The 20,311-nt window shown below is 32.3% G+C and overlaps 1 protein-coding gene across 1 annotated transcript; it reads right to left on the bottom strand.

The window, feature by feature from the left end:
* Positions 1–107: 107 nt before the first annotated feature.
* Positions 108–18,679, bottom strand: LOC114416754 (protein TSS-like). Its single transcript, XM_028381742.1, has 23 exons — positions 18,031–18,679; positions 17,617–17,678; positions 16,117–16,209; positions 14,291–14,363; positions 13,891–14,205; positions 12,970–13,034; positions 12,538–12,669; positions 12,316–12,357; positions 11,709–12,233; positions 11,469–11,626; positions 10,655–11,171; positions 10,411–10,473; positions 10,225–10,326; positions 8,955–9,275; positions 8,784–8,876; positions 8,591–8,692; positions 8,399–8,503; positions 7,433–7,566; positions 6,544–6,727; positions 3,925–4,056; positions 3,728–3,840; positions 2,886–2,964; positions 108–2,753 (listed from the first exon to the last, which is right to left on the bottom strand). Exons 1-23 carry the CDS (start codon positions 18,098–18,100, stop codon positions 654–656), a joined length of 5,580 nt encoding a protein of 1,859 aa, XP_028237543.1. The 5' UTR covers positions 18,101–18,679; the 3' UTR covers positions 108–653.
* Positions 18,680–20,311: the final 1,632 nt, after the last annotated feature.

The raw sequence follows: 20,311 nt of genomic DNA, 5'->3' as shown, positions 1-20,311 counted from the left end.
GAAAAAGAAAATGAAAACCAGCATCTCTTAACTTCCTTTTCGATAACTAAATAAAATTCTTCCAAGAGGAAAAAAGGAAATTGGAAATTTGAGGAATCACCAAGACGTGATTTGAAGTAAATCATCCCTCCATCTAAAACTTCTTTTACTGCCAAACACTGTTACCATAAGAAAATCAAAATATGAACAAAATTGTAAGATGTAAGAGCTGCTTCTACAACTTGAAAAAACAAACACTGGCCTGACAAATGAGGCCTTATTGTCGGGCAACTGCAACCTAGTTATCAGCCGTAAGAGCAAGAGTATTTTGACCTCAAAGCTAGAATTCCATTTTGAATAAGCAAAAGAAAAGTAGCAGAAAAAAAGTAAAACAATTTAAGACATTGCCAATTAGCTATGCAACAAAGCCTTCCCCTTCTATGGCCACGGTGACCTCCTTCACGAAACGCTATAAATTTGAACCCCCATATGTACCAAGTTGGGTGAAACTTTTCAGAAATCCTCATATGTAATCAGTTCTGCCTCAAAGACCTCCTCAGTCCAGTCAATCCTTGGCATCACTTTTAGGTATCTCGGTAGGCATCTTGCAAGGAAACAGTTCGCTATGTTTCTTTTTTTTTTTAATCATTTTACTAAGAAAAGTTTATCATTCCTTAACTTGTGACTTCAGCTTCATTGTCACTGTAATCTCCCCAACACTTGCTTGGCTTTTTCTCATCTACTGCATCCTTGTTGGTTACTTTATCCTCTTTACTACAACCAGATGGGGGGCTGAGATCTTCCTGCTTTTCTTCTACTTCCGGATTTTCACTGCTGGCAGATAATTCATTAGCATTTTGCACAACATGCTTCTTTTCAGAACTTACATCTGTTGAAAATGAATCTTTATTTTCCTCATCAAGAGTTTTACTTTTGGTTTCAAGGTCAGTTTCAACATATACAACTTGTGCCGAATCAGTTGAACTGGTTGGAGATGTTGCTAACCCATTTTGATTCACTTGGACACCATTTAGTGAAGCAGGATATCCACTGGGTGACACAGGCATAACACTGTAAGACACTGGGGGAAAACTATTAGGTGAGGCTGGAATTCCATTCGGAGAAGCCATATATCCGTTAGGAGGCACAACATAGCCATTAGGTACCCAATGTTGGCCAGGTACAAACTCTGTGGCATGTGGGTTCATTATTCTAGGAGGGCTGTTGGGGTTACCATCAGGGGAAGGTTCACCAGAGAGAAATACAGTTTTATTCCGTGGAACACGGTTCCCATATCTGTTATAGCCACCAGATATTCGTGGACCATATGGAACCCTGGCAGTAGCTGACTGATGTGGAGATCTTCGGGGGGGACTGACAGGAAGCAAAGGAGAAATATTTAGTGGTGGGGGCAAAATACCACCATGATCTTTGAAACCTGGAACAGGAACAGAGCCAAAAACTGGAATTGTGGATGGATTAAACGGTGGTGCAGCTGCAGAAAGTCTCTTGGTTGGTTCCTTTCCTGTTTCTGTTTCTTGCTTTTCTCCTTCTGATGGTAGAGGATTACTTACTGCATTGTCACTGGATGATTCATGTTTCTCATCTCCCTCCGTAACCATATCTTTCGACACAGAGACATCATTGTCAATTAACAACTGTTTTTTGCCTTCAACTAAAATGGTTAGGGGATTCAAATCGTGGGAAGTTGCTTGACAACTTTCTTGCACTTGTATCTCTGAGGCACCTTTAGAGGCACTGTTGTTTCTATTGTCTAAGCAACCAGAATCCTCAACCTCCACGACTGTGATGTTTGCAACTTCAGTTATCTTCTCTAGTATGGCAACATTGTTAGCTTCCTGGAGTTTAACTTCAAAAACCTCATCTTTGGCCTTACTATTTACTGTTTCTGTATTATCTTTCACCACAGTGGTTTCCTTTTCTTCTTGTTCTTGATGGACAGGGCTTTGCTGTTTCACATCAATTGATTTCTGAAAATAATCTTCCACATCATTTGTTGTTGCCATGATATTTTGAGTCTCCTTTGTTGCAACTATCATGGCACTCACCTCAGAATTTAGTTGAATAGGATTTCCTTTCGGCGACTGTTCAGCCACTACCTTCACAATTGTCCCAGGTGGGGCTAAGGCTACTTCTTTGTAGGAATAAAGTTTACCTGCTGACTGAACACTGATGCCACTGTTAGAAGGAGCTGGTTTAGCAATTTGATCACTTGGAGCTGGGCTGGCTGGAGCTGACTTTGAGTCCGCTAACTTCTCTGCTCCAGCATCTGGGGCATTACTGCTATTCAGCTTTGGACTGAAGCTTGCACTCTTAATAAACTTTTTTGCAACAGATGGGGATGGCCCAGCAATAGTCTCATTTAAATTTGTTCTTGGAGAGGAAAAATTAGTAGGCTTGCCTCGATATCTTGCTGATTGGGAAACATTCATGAAGTTAGTATTCAGTTTTGCTAGGGTGGGCCTCCTTGATGAAGATGACTTGCGCCCAGTGAGTGAACGACCTTTGGGAACAGCCTCCTGCCATCCTTCATCTGAGCTGTCATCCTGTGCCAGATTATCACTTTCATTGAGCATTGTTTGGTCTAAGTGAGCGGACTCAACTTTATCAATCCCGTGATCTTTAATTTGAGCTTCAGATTTATTTTCTTTATCGTTAGTAATCTCTGTAATTGAATAACCACGAGACATGTCTTCATCCTTCTGATTTTCATCTGAAGCTGTTTCCCAGTTTTGGCCTGGTTTTCCCTTTAACTGTAAAATAAATGATAATTTAGTTTCCTTCAATAAGAGATAGGAAAATAATGTTACAAGTATTTAAGAAATAAAAAAATGTGAGTGTATTCACAGGTATATCCTGGGTAAGAAGAAACTATGTATTATTACCTTGGCACGGGCCTTTTTCTGTGCTTCCCGTGCTTTCTGATCAGCATCTGGAGTTATGTAATCCAAGAGGTCTGACACACTGATAGATGGCATTTTTATCGTCATAAAATTTAAAAGGAACTTGGAGGAAAAAATAAACAGATTTCATAAAAATCAAAAGTCTTTCAGGACTATATTAAGCATATGAAGCATTCCTCAGTCGGTACAGTAAGCTTTAGGAAACTTGATCCTTGACATTTTTCATGTAATAATAACATATTTTCAGCCTAAAGAATAAACATAAATAATATGAAGAAACAACAATGTTAAAGCAATAAAAAGCATATATATTCCCAATGTAATATAATCCATTAATTCAATTTTAAAATAAAAATTTTGTTGTAAGAAATGAAAACACAGGAGGAACTGTGATTCAACTGTTTTGTCCAAATTTACTTTAGTCTATTACTTGATTTTCTAGATTAGAAACTCAGGATTCGAAAGTGACACACTCATTTTAGGCATAGCCCAATCTTTAGTCATTTAAATTCTAAAGTACTCCCCATCTCTTTTTTCCACTTTCTATTGTTTTTTAAAATTATAAAAAAACATGTTTGCATATTGTTCAGCCAACTTATTAACCTTTGGCTTTGGCCTGTTATACTAAACAGGAAGTCTAAATACATTCCAATTGGTGATTTTTAAAAAAATAGTGGAGGACAACAAACACAGATCAGCACTGATGTACAGACAATTCAATCATAATGTATAGAGCACATGATTGTATTCAAATGAGCTGAAAAGCCATCAATTGAACCAGATAGACTGACATAAGTGGAACTGGTTCTAATTGTAATAACTACCTTAAATGACCTTTGCTGGAGATTGAGGCATCTGGTTTAGGTGTACCATTCCGTGCAGCCTCCTGTTGCTCCAGAGCCTTTGACTCAAAGTATTCTAGCCATGCAGCAGCATCCTGTAATAAATTCATATATGTGCCTAAGGAACAAGCATTACTATTTGTATATTTTAATCTATCATAAAAAAGCAAAGGTACTACCTGTGTCCTTAGATCATCAGAACCAAGTTTAGCCTGCAGGATCTGGAGGGTGGTCTGTTCATGCTGAACACTTAGAGAGTATGCTTCCATCAAAGAAAGAGCAATAGCTATTGCATGATAGCTTGCAGCCGTCTGAATAAACAAAAAAATAGTAAAACAAGTTAAAAATGCCAACTACCCTCTCTGATGCATATTTGTGAAGAAACTGAACATGAGGAAGTGCTTTTAGTGAGCTTAATATTTAGCTTGCAAACTTACATTACTAGCACTGAATGAAAGTGCATTTCATAGAATGGAAACAACTATAAAAAACTTCGTACCCCATTGCGCCCAGAGGCTCTTCGCTATGCAAATGTTTCACAAATTTCATACAACCATTGATCCTAACTTCTTTTGTAATTTCCAATACTACCCAGCTTTAAAGACTTCCATACAGTCATTCATTGCTTACAAGCACCATATTACTTTACCATTGGAAAATAAATATGTTAAAAGTGTATAGGTCTGAATACTTCTTTGAAAATTTTCAAGTAGGTCCCTATTGTTTGAAATATGTAATTGGGTCCCCATAGTTTAAAATGTTCTTATTAGGTCACTATCTATGAAGCATGGACTCCAAAACACACACCACATGACATGGACATAGACACTTCGACATGGCTATTGTCTAAAATATAGGACACAGGAACATCACATACACACACAATAAAATATCTAAATTGATGGTTTATTCACCTTTTTAAACCAACCTTCTATGCTTTTTCTGTGATGTGATAACAAACCTCAGAAAAGGCGAGAGACATTATTTTTGTTAATATTTTAAGTTAACTTTTCTAAAAGTTAAAAATGAATATTTTTTAACAATATTAATGTGTGTCCATCCATAAGGAGGTCTCAGTTCAAGTGTCTGAGATGTGCAATGGTGTCAGCTTAACTGTCTAAGCCAACAATTTTTTTTTTAATTGGATACCTAATTAGAAGTGTTAGACATGTGTTGATCAAGTGTCATTGTCAGAAACGTGTCTGACGCGACCATCGTAATCAAACTCAAAGAGTTTACGGGTTCACAGGCAAGTTCTGAGTTAACTTGTTAACAAACTCTCTTTTTGGTAGACTTGGCAAACTCGCGAGTTTAAGTCTCAATTTGCTGGATTAAAAAATTTAACCCAAAATGTTCATGTAATATACTGCATTTTAGTTATTTAAGTTATTTTATGGATTATTTAAGTGACATTTGTCCTTTTAAAGTTATTTAAGTGTTATCATTTTAAGAAGTTATATTTTGTTATTGTGTGGACTTATTATTTATGTTGCATTTGGTGTAGTTTGAATATATCTAGTAGTGATCTACTACTAGGCTTAGTTATTTTAGTATTGTGGAATTTATGGTTTAATATTTTGCTTTATTATGGTGTTGAAATGATTAATTTGTATGATTATTTATAAGTATTTTATCATTTTTGTATATAAAATAGACTCTTACGAGTCTACGAGTCAAGTTTATGGAGCTCCCGCAAGTCAACATAGACTCTCGAGTTTGATAACCTTGGACGCGATTTGAACAAGAGAAGTGTCTATGCTTCATAGGTCGCTATAATGTTATGATGGTATTTTGGATATAGGGTCACTAATAGAAGTATTTTTACACTAAGGGGCCTGAATTACAAATTCAAACTGTAGGGACAACAACCAAAATGTAGACCTACATAGTAATTTAACTTATATGATCAGGTCAGGACAACAACCGAAATGTTGAGAAATTGTTTCTGTATGTTAATTGGTTCAACTAATGACAGCAATTTGAAACTAAAATTTTGAATTCTTCAAGAATCACCTAAGCATATGTTTCTATCGTCCAAGTCCAACCATACAAATTACTGGTTTAAAAGATACAAAATATATTATATAAGCTCATTGAAGTAGAGAAGGGTGGCATGTAATAGACATGTTAGGTGGCTCCATCCTTTAGTCAATCTAATCATCATCATCATCATCATCAACATCATCATTGTTGTTGTTGTGGTGGTGGTGGCTGTATTGCTAGATTGCTACTGCTACTATTAGTGCAACTACTAATTGATTTAGCCTATAAAGGCCCCACAAAGAATGACAAAATATCAGAATCCTGGTTGGTTTTCTAAAACCACCACCGCCACTAGGTTTTTTGGGTCTTATAGTTTTGACTTTTGACTTTTGACAAGTTCATACTGGTCCCAAGAGGTTTAAACCTTGATATTCAAGCCAGGTGTTGTTCAACCAGCCCAAGAGTTCAGGTCAAGTGGAATGTTAAAACAGTGATTTGTTCCCAATAATTAATAATTAAGTAAAATATAAATTTAAACTGTCACGATTCATGACAAGAAATGGATAGGTAAGTTATTAGCTTAGAATCCCAATTCAGTCACCAAATGATTTTAGATTTTCTTTTTTCCTTCATGATTTAGTCAACAGTTATATTTAACATAGCAGGTCAAAAAAATAGTTGTATATAACTGAGAATGCTGCTCAGTTTCAGAAGTCTCAAATTTGAAGTACATAGCATTGAACCAGACCAGCTTAAGAACATGAAGTCTCATGTAATAATAACATGTAAGGTTCATGCCAGGTATGAGAGGGAACCTGTATATGATCAGCTCCAAGTAATCTTTTGTTACATTTTAAAGCCTCATGAAGGTATCTGAGAGCAACATGGACATTCCCCAATCCTTCTTCCATCATTGCAACATTAATGTAGGTGGCAGCCGTGTTTGGATGTGATGGTCCACAGGTTAAGTGCAGAAGATACAAAGCACGATTAACATACCTAGATACAAATAAGATAAAAAAATTAATGTAATTATTCAAAGGAGTTTTCTTATGTCTTATGATATAGCTAGAAAAATGAAAAATATTACTAAACCCCAACAGTACAGTAAGTGTTATCCAACAAATTCATAATGGATGACACCCAAATACATGTGCCTTTACCTTAATACATCCCTGTAATGATCTAAGATGAACACCATTAGAAATTGCCAGTTACACTTGGCATTTTCTTAATATTATTTCATTAGACAATAAAACATATGGGATTGGTCCAGTTCTGATGACTCCACTATTCAAGAATGTTTGCCTAGATGCTCAATTTTTTCCAATGATGAAGTTTTGATGCTTTTTACTAATATTAATTTGCATTTGTGCTGTAATTTTGAAGAAAGCATTTTCATGGTAAAGCTTTCAGGCATTGATGAAATACATAGAATTCTTCATTGAATTATGATCTCCGTAAAACCACTAAAATAATCCATAACATCATAGCTACATCTTCCTATTAATTGTAACAACTTCTATTAACAGAGATAGAAAGGGTCCACTGTGACACTGGATTCTCACATGAAGAACAATGAAACCCGTTGCCATTATAACAATCAAACAATTTATCTAAGGAATATGATATATGGAAGCATACTTTAAAGCCACTGCCGAGGTATAACAGTCAACCAATTTATATTAAGATATGGAAGCATACTTTAAAGCCAACTCTGTATGTTGGAGTCGATAATAGAAAACAGCAAGATCTCCATAACTTTTCATCGTATCAGGATGGTCCAGTCCAAGCTCTCTTTCATTAATATCTAGTGCCTTTTGCTGATAGATAGTTGCCTAGCAAAACCACAGCTAAATTTATTATAATGATACTCAATGGAATTAACTTGGCCCCTTATTAAAAAAAATTCCTTAAATATTAGGTGTCAATCAAGTCTCTATTATTGATTGAAAGTGTTTGCAATTAGTGAAAATGTACATTAGATAATTGATGCCGTTCCCGATGGATTCTCCACTCTTACAGGATATTGATTTTGTTTTGTTTTCAAAACTAAGTAAAATAAATAGAAAGAGAAAAAATCAGGATACAGCTGGCAATGAAATATATATTTTACAAGTTTTTTTATTATGATTCAGAGAAGGAAAACAATAACTATAGTCTAAACTAAAGCCAAGAAGATTTTTCAATTCAAGGGTTTGGAATATGGATAAATTTAAATATGATTCCGTTACATGATACTGTGAACTTACACACGATTCAGTGATCTTGTGTCATCTAGGAAGCGTAAGATAATATACCAAAATTTAGTTCAAGTTGTTTCAATTATTTTAATAACAACGTACAAAGTTATATTTTAGATATAATGGTATATTTTTTAATAACACGGAGAAGGCAAAATATTTATGAGGGAAAAATTATCCTTCAACTCAAAATAAATAAGTTAAATGGAAAAATGTTATATCTTAAAAAAATTTACTGATTTATCAAGTAGGTTTGGTAAGTCAGAACTAATAACTCCTTTAATGAAGTTTTAGTTTTGTTACACAAGTACACAAAACACATTTAGTCTAATATAATGCAAACAAAGCGCTTATAATTTTCACAGCATATGTCACTAGTATAGATGAATTAACAGAGAGCACTAAAAGATATATTAAAAAGACACACCTGGTTGAAATCTCCAGTATGGTACAACACTACAGCCAAGAGACTATATGCTCCTGCTGTCATTCTATGGTAAGGCCCACATACGGACACTAATTTTGAGAGTGCCTTCAAGAATGAACGCAAAATGTTGGTACATTTGGTTGTTGGCTTCAGGAACAAACCATACTCTAAGATGGAAGAAATTATTCATACCTTTGTGCCATAGTTGACAGCATCCTCCAATTTACCTTTATCCAAGGAAGTCTTAGATGATTCCAAAAGTGTGCGGCCATCAGCAGATGAACAAGCTACATGCTGTGAAAATAATTGAAATTGTAATTTAGTCATTTGGGCTTGAGAAAAATAGTACAAATTTCCAGCATAAAAGTCAAGTTATGTATTTCACCTTATATATGGGGACCATGCTTACAATATCTGTCTTTTTAAAAGGAGTTGCTGTATCCATATCATAGTCCCTAGGAACCAGCTCAAGCCCCACCTGTTAAATCTCTTAATTGAAACAACAGTGGCATAAAGTGATCAATCAATGTATTACAGAGTGGGCCTTTCATTTTACCTTATGACAGAGTCCACGAAGAATGGCAAACTTTCTCAAATCTTTACCATTTTCATCCTTCCACTGCCACCCAAACCTCTTTAGAAGGAAGTTTTCTACCCATCTCCATTTCAGTTCTTCGCAACTAGTAATATCTTCATCATTAGTTTCAGGTGATGGTGTTCCCAATAATATATTTAAGCATGATGCTATAGATGAAGCCAACTCAGAAACATTATCAACTGCTGCAACAACTGCTTGCAAGATATGCTTGTAGGCTCGAACAACCATCTCATGTATACATAGAGATTGCACATGGGGAAGTTTATCTGCAAGCTCAACCTGGCAGACAGAATTTGAATGAAAAATAGTATTGGACTATTAGTGAAGTTGCCTACTATTAAAAGGTACATGTTTATGTTAATATTAGAATAGCACATGTTGATGAGTTGCTAATAGTTAGGGATTTGATTGTACTAGCATTTACAATTGATTTTTTTTGTATCAACATATGGTAAATATAAATACAGCTATGTGTGTTCTTCTTTAGAGAAAATTAAACACTATTATTAGACTTATGTACTTCTAAAAACATTCAACCTAGACTTCAAAACACATTGCATATGTGAGAGAGTACATATTGTGTTTGTTATATTATGAACCTAAGGGTGCAGAAAAAGATAAATAATTAAAAATAGGCTTAAATATGTCTTTGTTCCCTCATAAATTAGCACATTTTGTTTTGGGTTCCTAATAAAAAAATTGTTGACTCCTTAACAAAACATGTTTTTTAGTCCTTGCTATTTTGTTTTAGTACTTCTACTAATATATCGGGTTTTTTTTAATCTTTGTCCCTAAAAATATGTAGATCATTTGTTATTAGTCCTTATCAAATATTTTTCAAAGGGACTAATACAAAATGAAAAAAACATTATAAGGACTAAAATGAAAAAATAGATATATTAGGACTAAAACAAAATAACAAGGACCAAAAACAAAATTTGTTTTATTAGTGACTCAATGCAAAAAGAAATTATTAGGGACCTAAAACAAAATTTACTAATTTATCAGGGACCTAAAACAAATTTAAGCCTTTAAAATAAAAGTATTATTTACCAGTATCCTAAGGGAACTAGTTAAGTAATAAATAAATAAATAGGTTTTCTATTGGAAATCAAGGTGGTGGTGCATTTGTAGCTTTAAACATTACACTTTCCTATAGAAACTTCCCACTTTTGATTCCTTGACCATTGCCATAAGGGCACTGTTAGCATTCTCCTAAAAATCTTACCACTCGTCCTAAGGAAGACATTTGCAAGCCCCTAGTATGCATGAAATCAGTCAACGTCCTTCCATCAACAGGTGAGAGTTCAAGGGACCCAAAATCTGCCACCTATGAATTTGAAGTAACAATAACTAAACACATTACAAAATAACTTGGTTTAAATATAAACAAATTCAACATTAAGAAACTAACCAGCTTGGGAAGTGCAGTATCAACATAATATTTATGTGCCATTTCCATCAATTCATCAGGTGACTGCAAAGATGGAGAAGGTATTGAATCAAAGTATAATGATAAGATTAAGTACAGATTAATGAGCACATGGCTAAGTAGAAATTATAAATTGATATATTCTTATTGAGAACCACATTACAATTACAGACATCAGAAAAATGAAGCATCATTTTTGTCAAAAAGAAGACTAGAAGTGATGAACCTTCAGATGAAGATCAGTTTTAGATTCCTTAAGGCGTGTATATGCAGCATCAGATAGCAGTTTTTTCCATATAGTTTCCTTTTCTTCATCTTGTCTCTCTAATTCCTGTTTTGTGGCTTCTGGCTTGTTTATGTCATTGCCATTACATGGCGAAATATCTTTTCCTACTTCAACTTTCGAGTTTCTGATATCAATCTTTTTCTTTAATTCCTTTAGTAATCCACCTTGCTTCCCAAGGCCTTTAACAGCTGGTTCAACTTTAGCCTCTTCTTCCTTTTTTGGCTCAGTTTTCCCAGTAGCTTGATTTTGTAAATGTTGTACCCAACATGCCCCAAGCTCCCATCTGATAGACTTACTGTGTCTAGTGGTTTCTTCCTTCAATTTCAGTAGACTTTCCTCTAGGACTTTCCTTACCAATGACCGAGTAAAATGTGAATATTCAATATCTGAGCTTTGGATTCGTTGAATTGCATTAGATGATTGAGGTGTAGATGACCTATGCAATAGCATCCTTAAGCTGAGATAATTTGAAAAGAAAATTGTATCAGGATCTTATAAAACCAAATTTACCTCAAAAGACAAAAAAGTAAAAGCACCTTCAAGCTAAAGCTAATTAGCCCAAACAATTACGAAAACATATTAGCACTACTGCATTCTAAGTTGCAAAGGCAAGTTTTCCCCCCTATGGTGTATGAATTTTATAACTTTTATGGTGCAAAAGTTTATTAGAAAATAATGCAAGAATTAAGTTTGAAGTAACTATTCATGATGATCCTCAGTTACTAAAATAGGTTAAGCTAGTTCAATAAATGACCTGTTAACATTCAATGCGTTTGCACCTCCTTCAGGCTGCTCCTCAATATCAATTTCCAAGGAATTATGACTCCCCTCCATATCTCTCTCACCTGAGACCTTTACCACAGCTGTGTAGCCACAATGGCTTATAAGTACTGCACCTAAAGTAGGAGTATCCTACAACAAAAGGCAAGCACAATTCATCAAAAACAAAAACCACTCAGTGCTAAAATAGGTTCATGACACTTATGTAACTCACATGAACAGTTGCACTCTCGTCAGCAGTTATGCCTTTCAGCAAGTTTCTCTGAGCTAGTTCGTCATCAGACAATCCAAGAACTCGATTTCCATCATTTTTGCAGTCCAACTTCAAACTTGCGTCAGATACATCTCTCGTCACTTTAATAGTTAAATCTCCAATTCTTTCTTCATATGAAGTTGGCAAAGCTGAATTACTGAAAGAGTTTTGCTTAATATCTACTAAATGCTTTATTGCAGAAACTGCTTTGAAGACTGATACATCGACAAATAAACTATGAAGTAGAAAAGCTTTCCTATCTCGAATTTGTCTCTCCTCTGCTGTTTGACAAGGCATTGCAGCTAGAATTGCAAAATCTCTGGCCCACTGTCTATTTTCATGCTTACCATCTCTACCTTGTCCGCCCCCATTTCCTCCCCATGTTTCATCTTCCATGGGAAGTGGCAGAAAGACTGATGGATTGTCAGAAACAACTGGAGGGACAACCCATGTGTTTGCACGAAAACCGTAAGGAAGATTGCCAAACTGAAATGACACCACTGTAATGGTAAAAACATCCAGTACAATTAGCAAAGTAATGTGAAAAGTTATAATGAGAAGTACTTACTTTATTGTGTTCTGTGAACGCCTTCATTAGTGCCTTGTAGGCCTGCAAGAAGGATTATTATTTACTATTTTCGATAAAAGAAAAGATTCTTATTTGGCCCAATTCTACAATGCAATATCAACTTGATGTTATTAAGTAATGGTAATTATATTCAACATAATATATTTGCTGAAATTATTTACAGAAGCAATGGTAAACAAACATCAATGAGTTTAAACTTACTGCATCAAACACCCTGCTTATCTGCTGAAGGAGACCCACCAAAGTATGGCTCACAAGTGGACGTTTTCCAGCAGGATAGAATCCTATTCTAGAAGCAACAATTGTAGTAGGTTTTCCACTACAAACCCTAACCTGCATATGACAAATGCACAACAATCCAACATCAAAGATAGATTATTCTGCCAAAGCTCATTCATGAGAAAGGAGCAAAAACAATATGTGGCATCAACCTTGTTTTCTCACACCTCAATTTTTACACTAGCACATCTATTTTTTTTAAAAGGACACACTAGCACATCTAATAATTTATCTCTCTCCCCTCCCATTCTGCCAAGGTATATCACCATTCACTACCATTGGGTGTGGAAATTCTTTTAGGGTTCAAAAAATTAGAATACAGGAGACATAAATCAGTAAAACAATAAATCTCACATCAATTTGAAAGAAATCATCTTCTGTTTTATCCTCAAGGAAAGGACGATTCGATCTCCGTATGTCTACATCAAAACCAAAAGAACGTTAATGGAAACAAGGTTTCCGGTTACTATCAAGCATATTCATAATGCCTAAGTAATTTGAATAATATCCAACCTAAGTAAAATCCACAAGCACAACCCATTATTCATGAAAGAGGAAGCACAATTAAACACAAAATTTAAGCTTTAGTAAAGTGGTTGAAGCTTGCAGCTTGGCACAACACCATGTTGAACAAATGATCATTCATCACTAAAACAAAATAAAAAGAAAAAAAAAATCTAACGGCATGCTTAGAGTTAGAAGTAGGAATTTTACCCAATTGTTTTTTTCACACAAGTTGATGATTTCACCAAAGCAACGGAAAATAACCAAAAACATAAATGGATTTGTTTCGAATGCACATATAATTTACACTAGCATTCAAAACAACTAGTTCAAAAGTCATTTTGACAGAGAAAAGAAAAAAAAATTACACTAACAATGCATCAAAATTAAACCAAAAATAAAGGCTTAACTACTGTTTAGTCCCTGGATTTAGGGACCCTATTTTTTTTAATCCCTAAAATTTAAAAATATTTTTTTACCGTGACAAATTGGTTTTCTAGTCATAATAATAAATTGACACTTTATGAATTATGACAACTTTAATATTTTGTGGTGGTTATTTTAGCATTTTGTAGCGGTTTTAAAATATCAATTCAACTATAAAAAAAAATTAATTTATGACAGCTTATAACAGCCAACAAAGTGTTAATTTATTATGCAAGAGATAAAAGAAGCAATTTGTCAAAGGAAAAAAAAAACAGTTTTAAATTTTAGAGACTAAGAAATACAAACACTAACATTAAGCAAAAAATAAATAGATAAATAACTCACATTGAAACGGCGGTGTAAGATGCCAAAAGGAAAAGAAATCGTAGAACTGTCCAAGCCTGGGAGGTGGACACATAGAGATGTCAGCGTCAGCTTTGTCGCTTTTGGCATTGACCAGGTCCGAATTCGGATCCACGGGTTTGGGTTTCGGGTTTGTTTCGGGTCCATTTTCTGAACCGGGTTCGTTGGGGTCTTTGGACTTTCCGGCGGGGGGTTTTGCTGCTGCGGCGGCGGAGGCGGAGGCGAAGGAGGTGGTGCAGGCCACGATGTCGAGGAGTCGCCGAATGTGTGCGACGGCGAGCTCTTCCGTGTAGTCCTCTGATAAAAGAAAGAGAAACAAAACTGAGTGAGTGGGCGGTGATCGTGTACAGCGGGCTCAGGTTTAGTTCATGGTGTTCGTTACCTTGGACGATGGTCAGATGGCAAGGTTTCAAGGACACGATTTCCACCGTGTCTTTCAGCCTCGCGCCTCGCACCTGTTCAACTAATTCTGTTAACCGCTTTTTCGTTATCGTTTTAAATGGTCACTTTCGTCCATCCAAGTATAATGGGTGACATTCTTAATCCAACTAGTTAAATTTTCTTGGTGATATTTTAATTCATCAAGAATGAACATTCTTAATCCAAGATGTATAATTAAAAATGTGATAACTATAGTTAAATATTTATAAATTATTTTTTCATTAATTTATAATATTTAAAGATTGATTTGATATTAAAAGTTAGATGGTAGAACGTAATTAATGTATTTTTTACATATTTAAAATATTATTCTTTGAATGATTAAATTGTCACTGTATTACTTTTAAAGATAAAGTTAATTATTTGTGTTTTTTTTCTCTACCACAAATAACTTATGCTCAACACAATCCTGTTTTTAGAATTTTCTGTATAGCTTTGTAAATTATTGAGATATTGTTCAGTTTTCAAAAAATAAAAAAATTTATGTATTATCAATTAAATATTAGTGGCTTCAAACAAAATATCAGTATTAGTATAAAAGTTAATTAACGTTAAATGATTCATTTACAATTTTTTCAGTAATTACATCGCATTTTCTTTTTCGTTTTTAATTATAGGTCGTTAATTCGTTTAGCTATATCGGGTACTAGCTATTCGCGCGTCGTCCAAGACTCCAAATGATGTAGGTACATAATGTACTGTATACCAAATAACTATTTTTTTTAGAAGGTATGCCAAAATAACGGTTATGTTTTATTTTGTTGGAAAAATATTATATAATAATTATTTATTAGCATGATTGTTTCATTGATCTAGTAATTTCTTTTGTAAAAAAATAGCACGATAAAACTCATTCCAATTGTTTATCAATACCTTTTTAAAGATATCTTAACACCTTGTTAGATAAAATATTTTCTTAATAACACTACCTTTTAAAGATATTGTTCTATATTCAAAGTCGTGATACAAATGATTTTTTTTAAGTTTATAAAAAAAATCGTCGTCGCTGCTTATCAAAAAACAAAACAAAAAAAGTAAAAATCGTCATTATGATTTATGAGACATGCTGAAAGCAGGAGCACGAGGAATGTATGCAAACCATGAACAAAACTGTGCCAATGGCAATGGCCAATGAAGTATGTATGGCAAGACATCAATTAATGCAACTGCACGTCGTCGTCGCCCATTCAATATCTTACCTTACTTCAAGAAAAAATTTAACTAAAATACCTAAATTTGCTTTGGTAGAATTAAATGAATTTAATTTTAATATTATATAAATTAGAAATAATGTTTCTTTAGAAAAAATAGATCATTTAGATTATAAAATTAAAAAAATCTGTCCACACATATCAATTTAGTGTAAAAATCTTGCAGTACATTTTAATTAATACTTGCATAATAGAAATTTTAAAACACAACCGAAATAACAAAAACATGGATTCTTTTCAATAGCATGAGAGCAGTTATTCTTTTATGCACACACCATTTATATTTTCTTGCAAGTCACGACAAGATTTACCGGAAGGGATGAACACTCAGGCCTAAAAAGCAAACATAGTTATATAATCATTCATTTTTTATATATTCTCATTCAGTTTTTTTTTTATTAGAAAATCATTCATTTTAACCCTGAACATCATTCATTAAAGTGGATAATTTTTTGCTAAATAAAAGTTTAAAAAGACAGGAATTAAAATAAGTGATATTTACAATTCCAAAAATTAATTTAAGAACATAATTATAAGAAAATGAGGAGAAGCGTACCTCGTGGGATAAGGAAAAGTTGGTCAAGTAACAAGTCTCAATGTGTACCGCTAAAAGCTTTCTCACGTCTAGGATCTTGTCCGTGGAGATGCCCTGCATATAGAGTTTAAAATAACTTAATAAGTATATCATAGTTTGTTTAAATTTTAAAAAATAACTTAATTTTAATACAGTTTTAAAATAACTTAATAATTATATTATGTTTGTTTAAACTTAAAAACAATAAAATAAGTGTTTTATATATAAATATTTTTTAAGAAAATAGATAAGATTTACTACTTAAAATAGGTAAAAAAAATACTTTTTTAAAATAAATAAAAATAATTTAGATAAACACATTAAAAAATTACTTATTTTATTAAAATAAATTTTCATTTCGACAAATAATTTTAAATAAACTGTCTAATTATATGAATATTTTTTTAGTTTATGTAAAATTTCTATTAAAAAAATAAGAAATATATATACATACTTAATTTAAACAATTTAAATTTAAAATAAAAATGACATGTAAATATAAACTAATTAATTTGAAAATATAAGCAGTTAATATTTTGAAGAGAAAATTAATAACAAAATAAATGTGATTAATTTTGTATTTAAAAAAAACACAAAAAGGTGTTTTTTAAGCATGACGTCATATTAGAAAAACAAATACAACAAGAGCTTGATTTGATAATAAAAAAAAATTATTATACAAGAGTGAACGGCAGGATACGGTTAAAATTAGAACTTCCGAAAACTTTTGCAAAGTTTTAAAATAAAATCTGCTAACACTAAAGCCTAGCTAAGTGATGACATTGTAAATGTGTCAATGTCAAAAATTAGTATTTATAAAGCATTATTTATGAAATCAAATTACAAATACATCTCGGCAAATAACTAAACAACGAAGTTACTAAAATAATGTAGGCAAGACGTATTACTCAAACATATTAGTTTTGACATTTTATTCATCAAATATATTAATTCCCTTTCCAAAAAATTTGTTGTTTTTTATTATAAGATTTTTTTTCTAATTTTTAGATATATTAATTATTATTTTTTATATACTTTTATTTAATTATTTTTTTTCTGAATATTAATGAGAAAAATTTAAGTGAATAGAGAAATAAAAAAAAGTAATTTTAAGATGATAGTGCAAATAATTAACCTAATTAATCACATTAAATTTATCTATTATTTATACTATCAATCCAAAACTACTCTTTTTTATTTATATATTCATTTAATTGTTTTTCATAAATATTTTAAAAATAATAATTAAATAAAAGAATATAGAAAAAAATAATTAATACATCTAAAATTAAAAAAGAGTCTTATAAAAATTTTAAAAAATAAATTTCTGAAGAAAGGGTATTGTAATTAATGATGAAGAGAGTATGAAGTTTAAACGGTAGTATTAAAAGGAATAATTACCATCCACCAAAAAAATGGAACAATTACTATCTGAGCAAAACGAGAAAAAAAAAATTGGAATTACCACTCCGTATCCCATACCTTGAGCGTAACTTGTGATTCGTCTGGTGTTTCTACTGTAATTTCGATCACGATTGGCAAAACTGCAAAGGATACGTAATGTAATTTATATTATTAGGAGTAATTTCCAAAGGATAAGGTGGAGAATTTCCAGAACCAATGAGATTAAAGATAAGCAATGCATTTTTGGATACCACAAAGATATCGCTAGAGTTTGAATTTGAATTTTCTAAACACGTAAATGGTAATGCAACCATCAACAACAAAATATCACGTGCCCCTTGCTAGAACTACTGAGCAAAGCACGAAACTCATTTTTGTTTCCGTTTTCAATTCAAACGATGGAAAAAGGAATATTTATAGTTAGCTAGTTGTGTATTTTAAAGTAACAAACAATTAATTATAATGGATAAGAAGCTAGATTATGAATTTAACCTTTCTCTTCTTTTTTCTTCTTCTCTCCCTTGGCCTTGTGCGGTTTGGTTTTCCCAGTTTTGGGAGCCATTGTTGCACTCCAACGAAATATCAGTTGAATTGGCAATGTTCCCGAAATTTATAAGTTCGTTTGGACGGAAATTACTAAGAGACAATAGTTGAATTCATCGGAATTAAATAATAAACAAAATCTGAACTGGGGAACACTCTGGAATTTTCTTTATTTTTAAACAAAGAAAATAGCAGCAGCGACCATTTCAGCAGGCAAAAGGAGAGGAATAATTTATATATATATATATATATATATATATATATATCTATATATTATCTAATAACAAAAGGAGTTTGAGCCTTAAAAAGAAAATTAAACTATAAGACAGAAGCATATATAAGAATTTTTTTTGGAGAGTTTTTGTGGAAAATAAATAATAGAAAGATAGGATAGTGAGGAATTGAAGTGGATGAATTGAAGAAGCTAAGAGCTTTTTTGGAGGGTAAAAAGGAAGGGAATCAAATAGAAGAGAGAGAGAGAGAGAGAGAGGCTTGAGGAATTAAGAAGCAAGTGAGGGAGAGTATAGCGTGGGGAACACAAAGAGAAAAGGTAAGAGGGGGGAGAGAAGAATAGAGATTGCGATTTGCGAGAGATAGAAAAACCAAAAAGAGTGTTAGGAATTAGGATAGGATAAGGTAAGCCAAGCCCTGGGCTGGCCTCGTATTGTACACACGCACGTAAGAGAATGTAAGGCTAGCGATTTTTTCGGGCCTCACATTTTTGTTCTTTGACACCTCATCGTCTTGGTCTCTCTTTGTCTTACAAACTTGGTCAAATCTTGAGCGTAAATTAAATAAATATTTTTCTCTTAACATAATTTATTTCATATTTAAAAAAGTTAATGATTGATTAAGAAATAGTTCATATAAATTGTTATTGATATTTCACCCTAGCTATAGTTTCTGTTCTTCATGCCTCTATCAATGAACCAACCAACTTTATTATTATTATTATTGACACGCATAAGAGGCTTATTAGAGGCTTCTTGTCGTCTTTGACTCTTTGGATTGGGCTACCACCGTTGAGTGGCAACCCGTGAGACCCTGACAAATCCTGTGGGAAAAAAGTCTTCATTTTGTGCGTTTTGATAGTTTCTCAATAGTGATTTTCAATAGAATTCTCTGCACAAACTAGATTGTCATTACTACTCATGTCTTTGTGGTTGCAAAGTATACATACATGGAAAATGGAACTTTAGTTTAGAGTGCTGCGCTATCAAGTGATATAAAAGTTAATTAGATGTTTTATCTAGCTAGTTAAGAGCTAGACATTTTTTTTATATTTTTAGGTTTAAATAAAATCTTTAAAGAATTAAAATAAAAAAATATTTTATAAGGACAAAAAAATATTTAAATCATACTTTTATATTACAAACCCTTATCTGACAGATTTTATTTCACTTTTTCCTTGTCATATCATATTTATATTCTTATTTCTATTTTTTTATCTAAATGTTAATTAGCATTGAGGTGTCGAGCTTTTTTTTTCAAAGATAAATGAGTCATGAAACTAAAATGGGGTTATTTATATATAATTATTATCATATTTGATGCATTATATTTTTTCTCTCATGTTATTTATGTGTAAAGATCAAATCTACTTTAAATGATAAAGTTATGTTTGGAAAAAACTAAATGAAAGCTAAAAAATTAGATGATAGTTAAAGGCTGAGAAATTAATTTATTAAATTAGAAGTATTCGATAAAATTAATCGTTGAAATAGTTGAAAAGTGTAAAATGATAGAAAAATAATAAAATTATGATTTATTTAAAAAATATAACAAAGAAAAATGAATAAATATATATCAATGATATAAGTGGGAGAAAACATAAAAGGTTTAAAACTAGTATTTGAAATAATAATATTTCCAGTAACGTTTCAAAAAATATTAGAAATTACTCAGAAACTACTACAAAATTTATTTACTAAACAATCAAATGAACTTTTCAATTAATAAAAAAACTAAAAACTAACTAAAATATATTGTGAAACATAATAATATGATACCTATATACGATACCTATAGAGAGAGATACTCCATTATCATACATTTTTATTTTATTTTATTAATACAAATTATAAGTATAATACATTAATACTTCAATTTTTTCCAATATTATATTTTCATTGTAATTGTTAATTAAAAATTATAAATAAAGAATATAATCGTTAATTGAAAAGTATAAAAATTAAAAGTTCAACATTTTCAACATACTTTAAAGTTAATA

Source organism: Glycine soja, chromosome 6 (assembly GCF_004193775.1).
Source record: "Glycine soja cultivar W05 chromosome 6, ASM419377v2, whole genome shotgun sequence".
In the NCBI taxonomy this organism is placed as follows: Eukaryota; Viridiplantae; Streptophyta; class Magnoliopsida; order Fabales; family Fabaceae; genus Glycine; species Glycine soja.
Note: the sequence above shows the minus strand (reverse complement) of the source record. Positions and strands in the feature narration are given on the sequence as shown.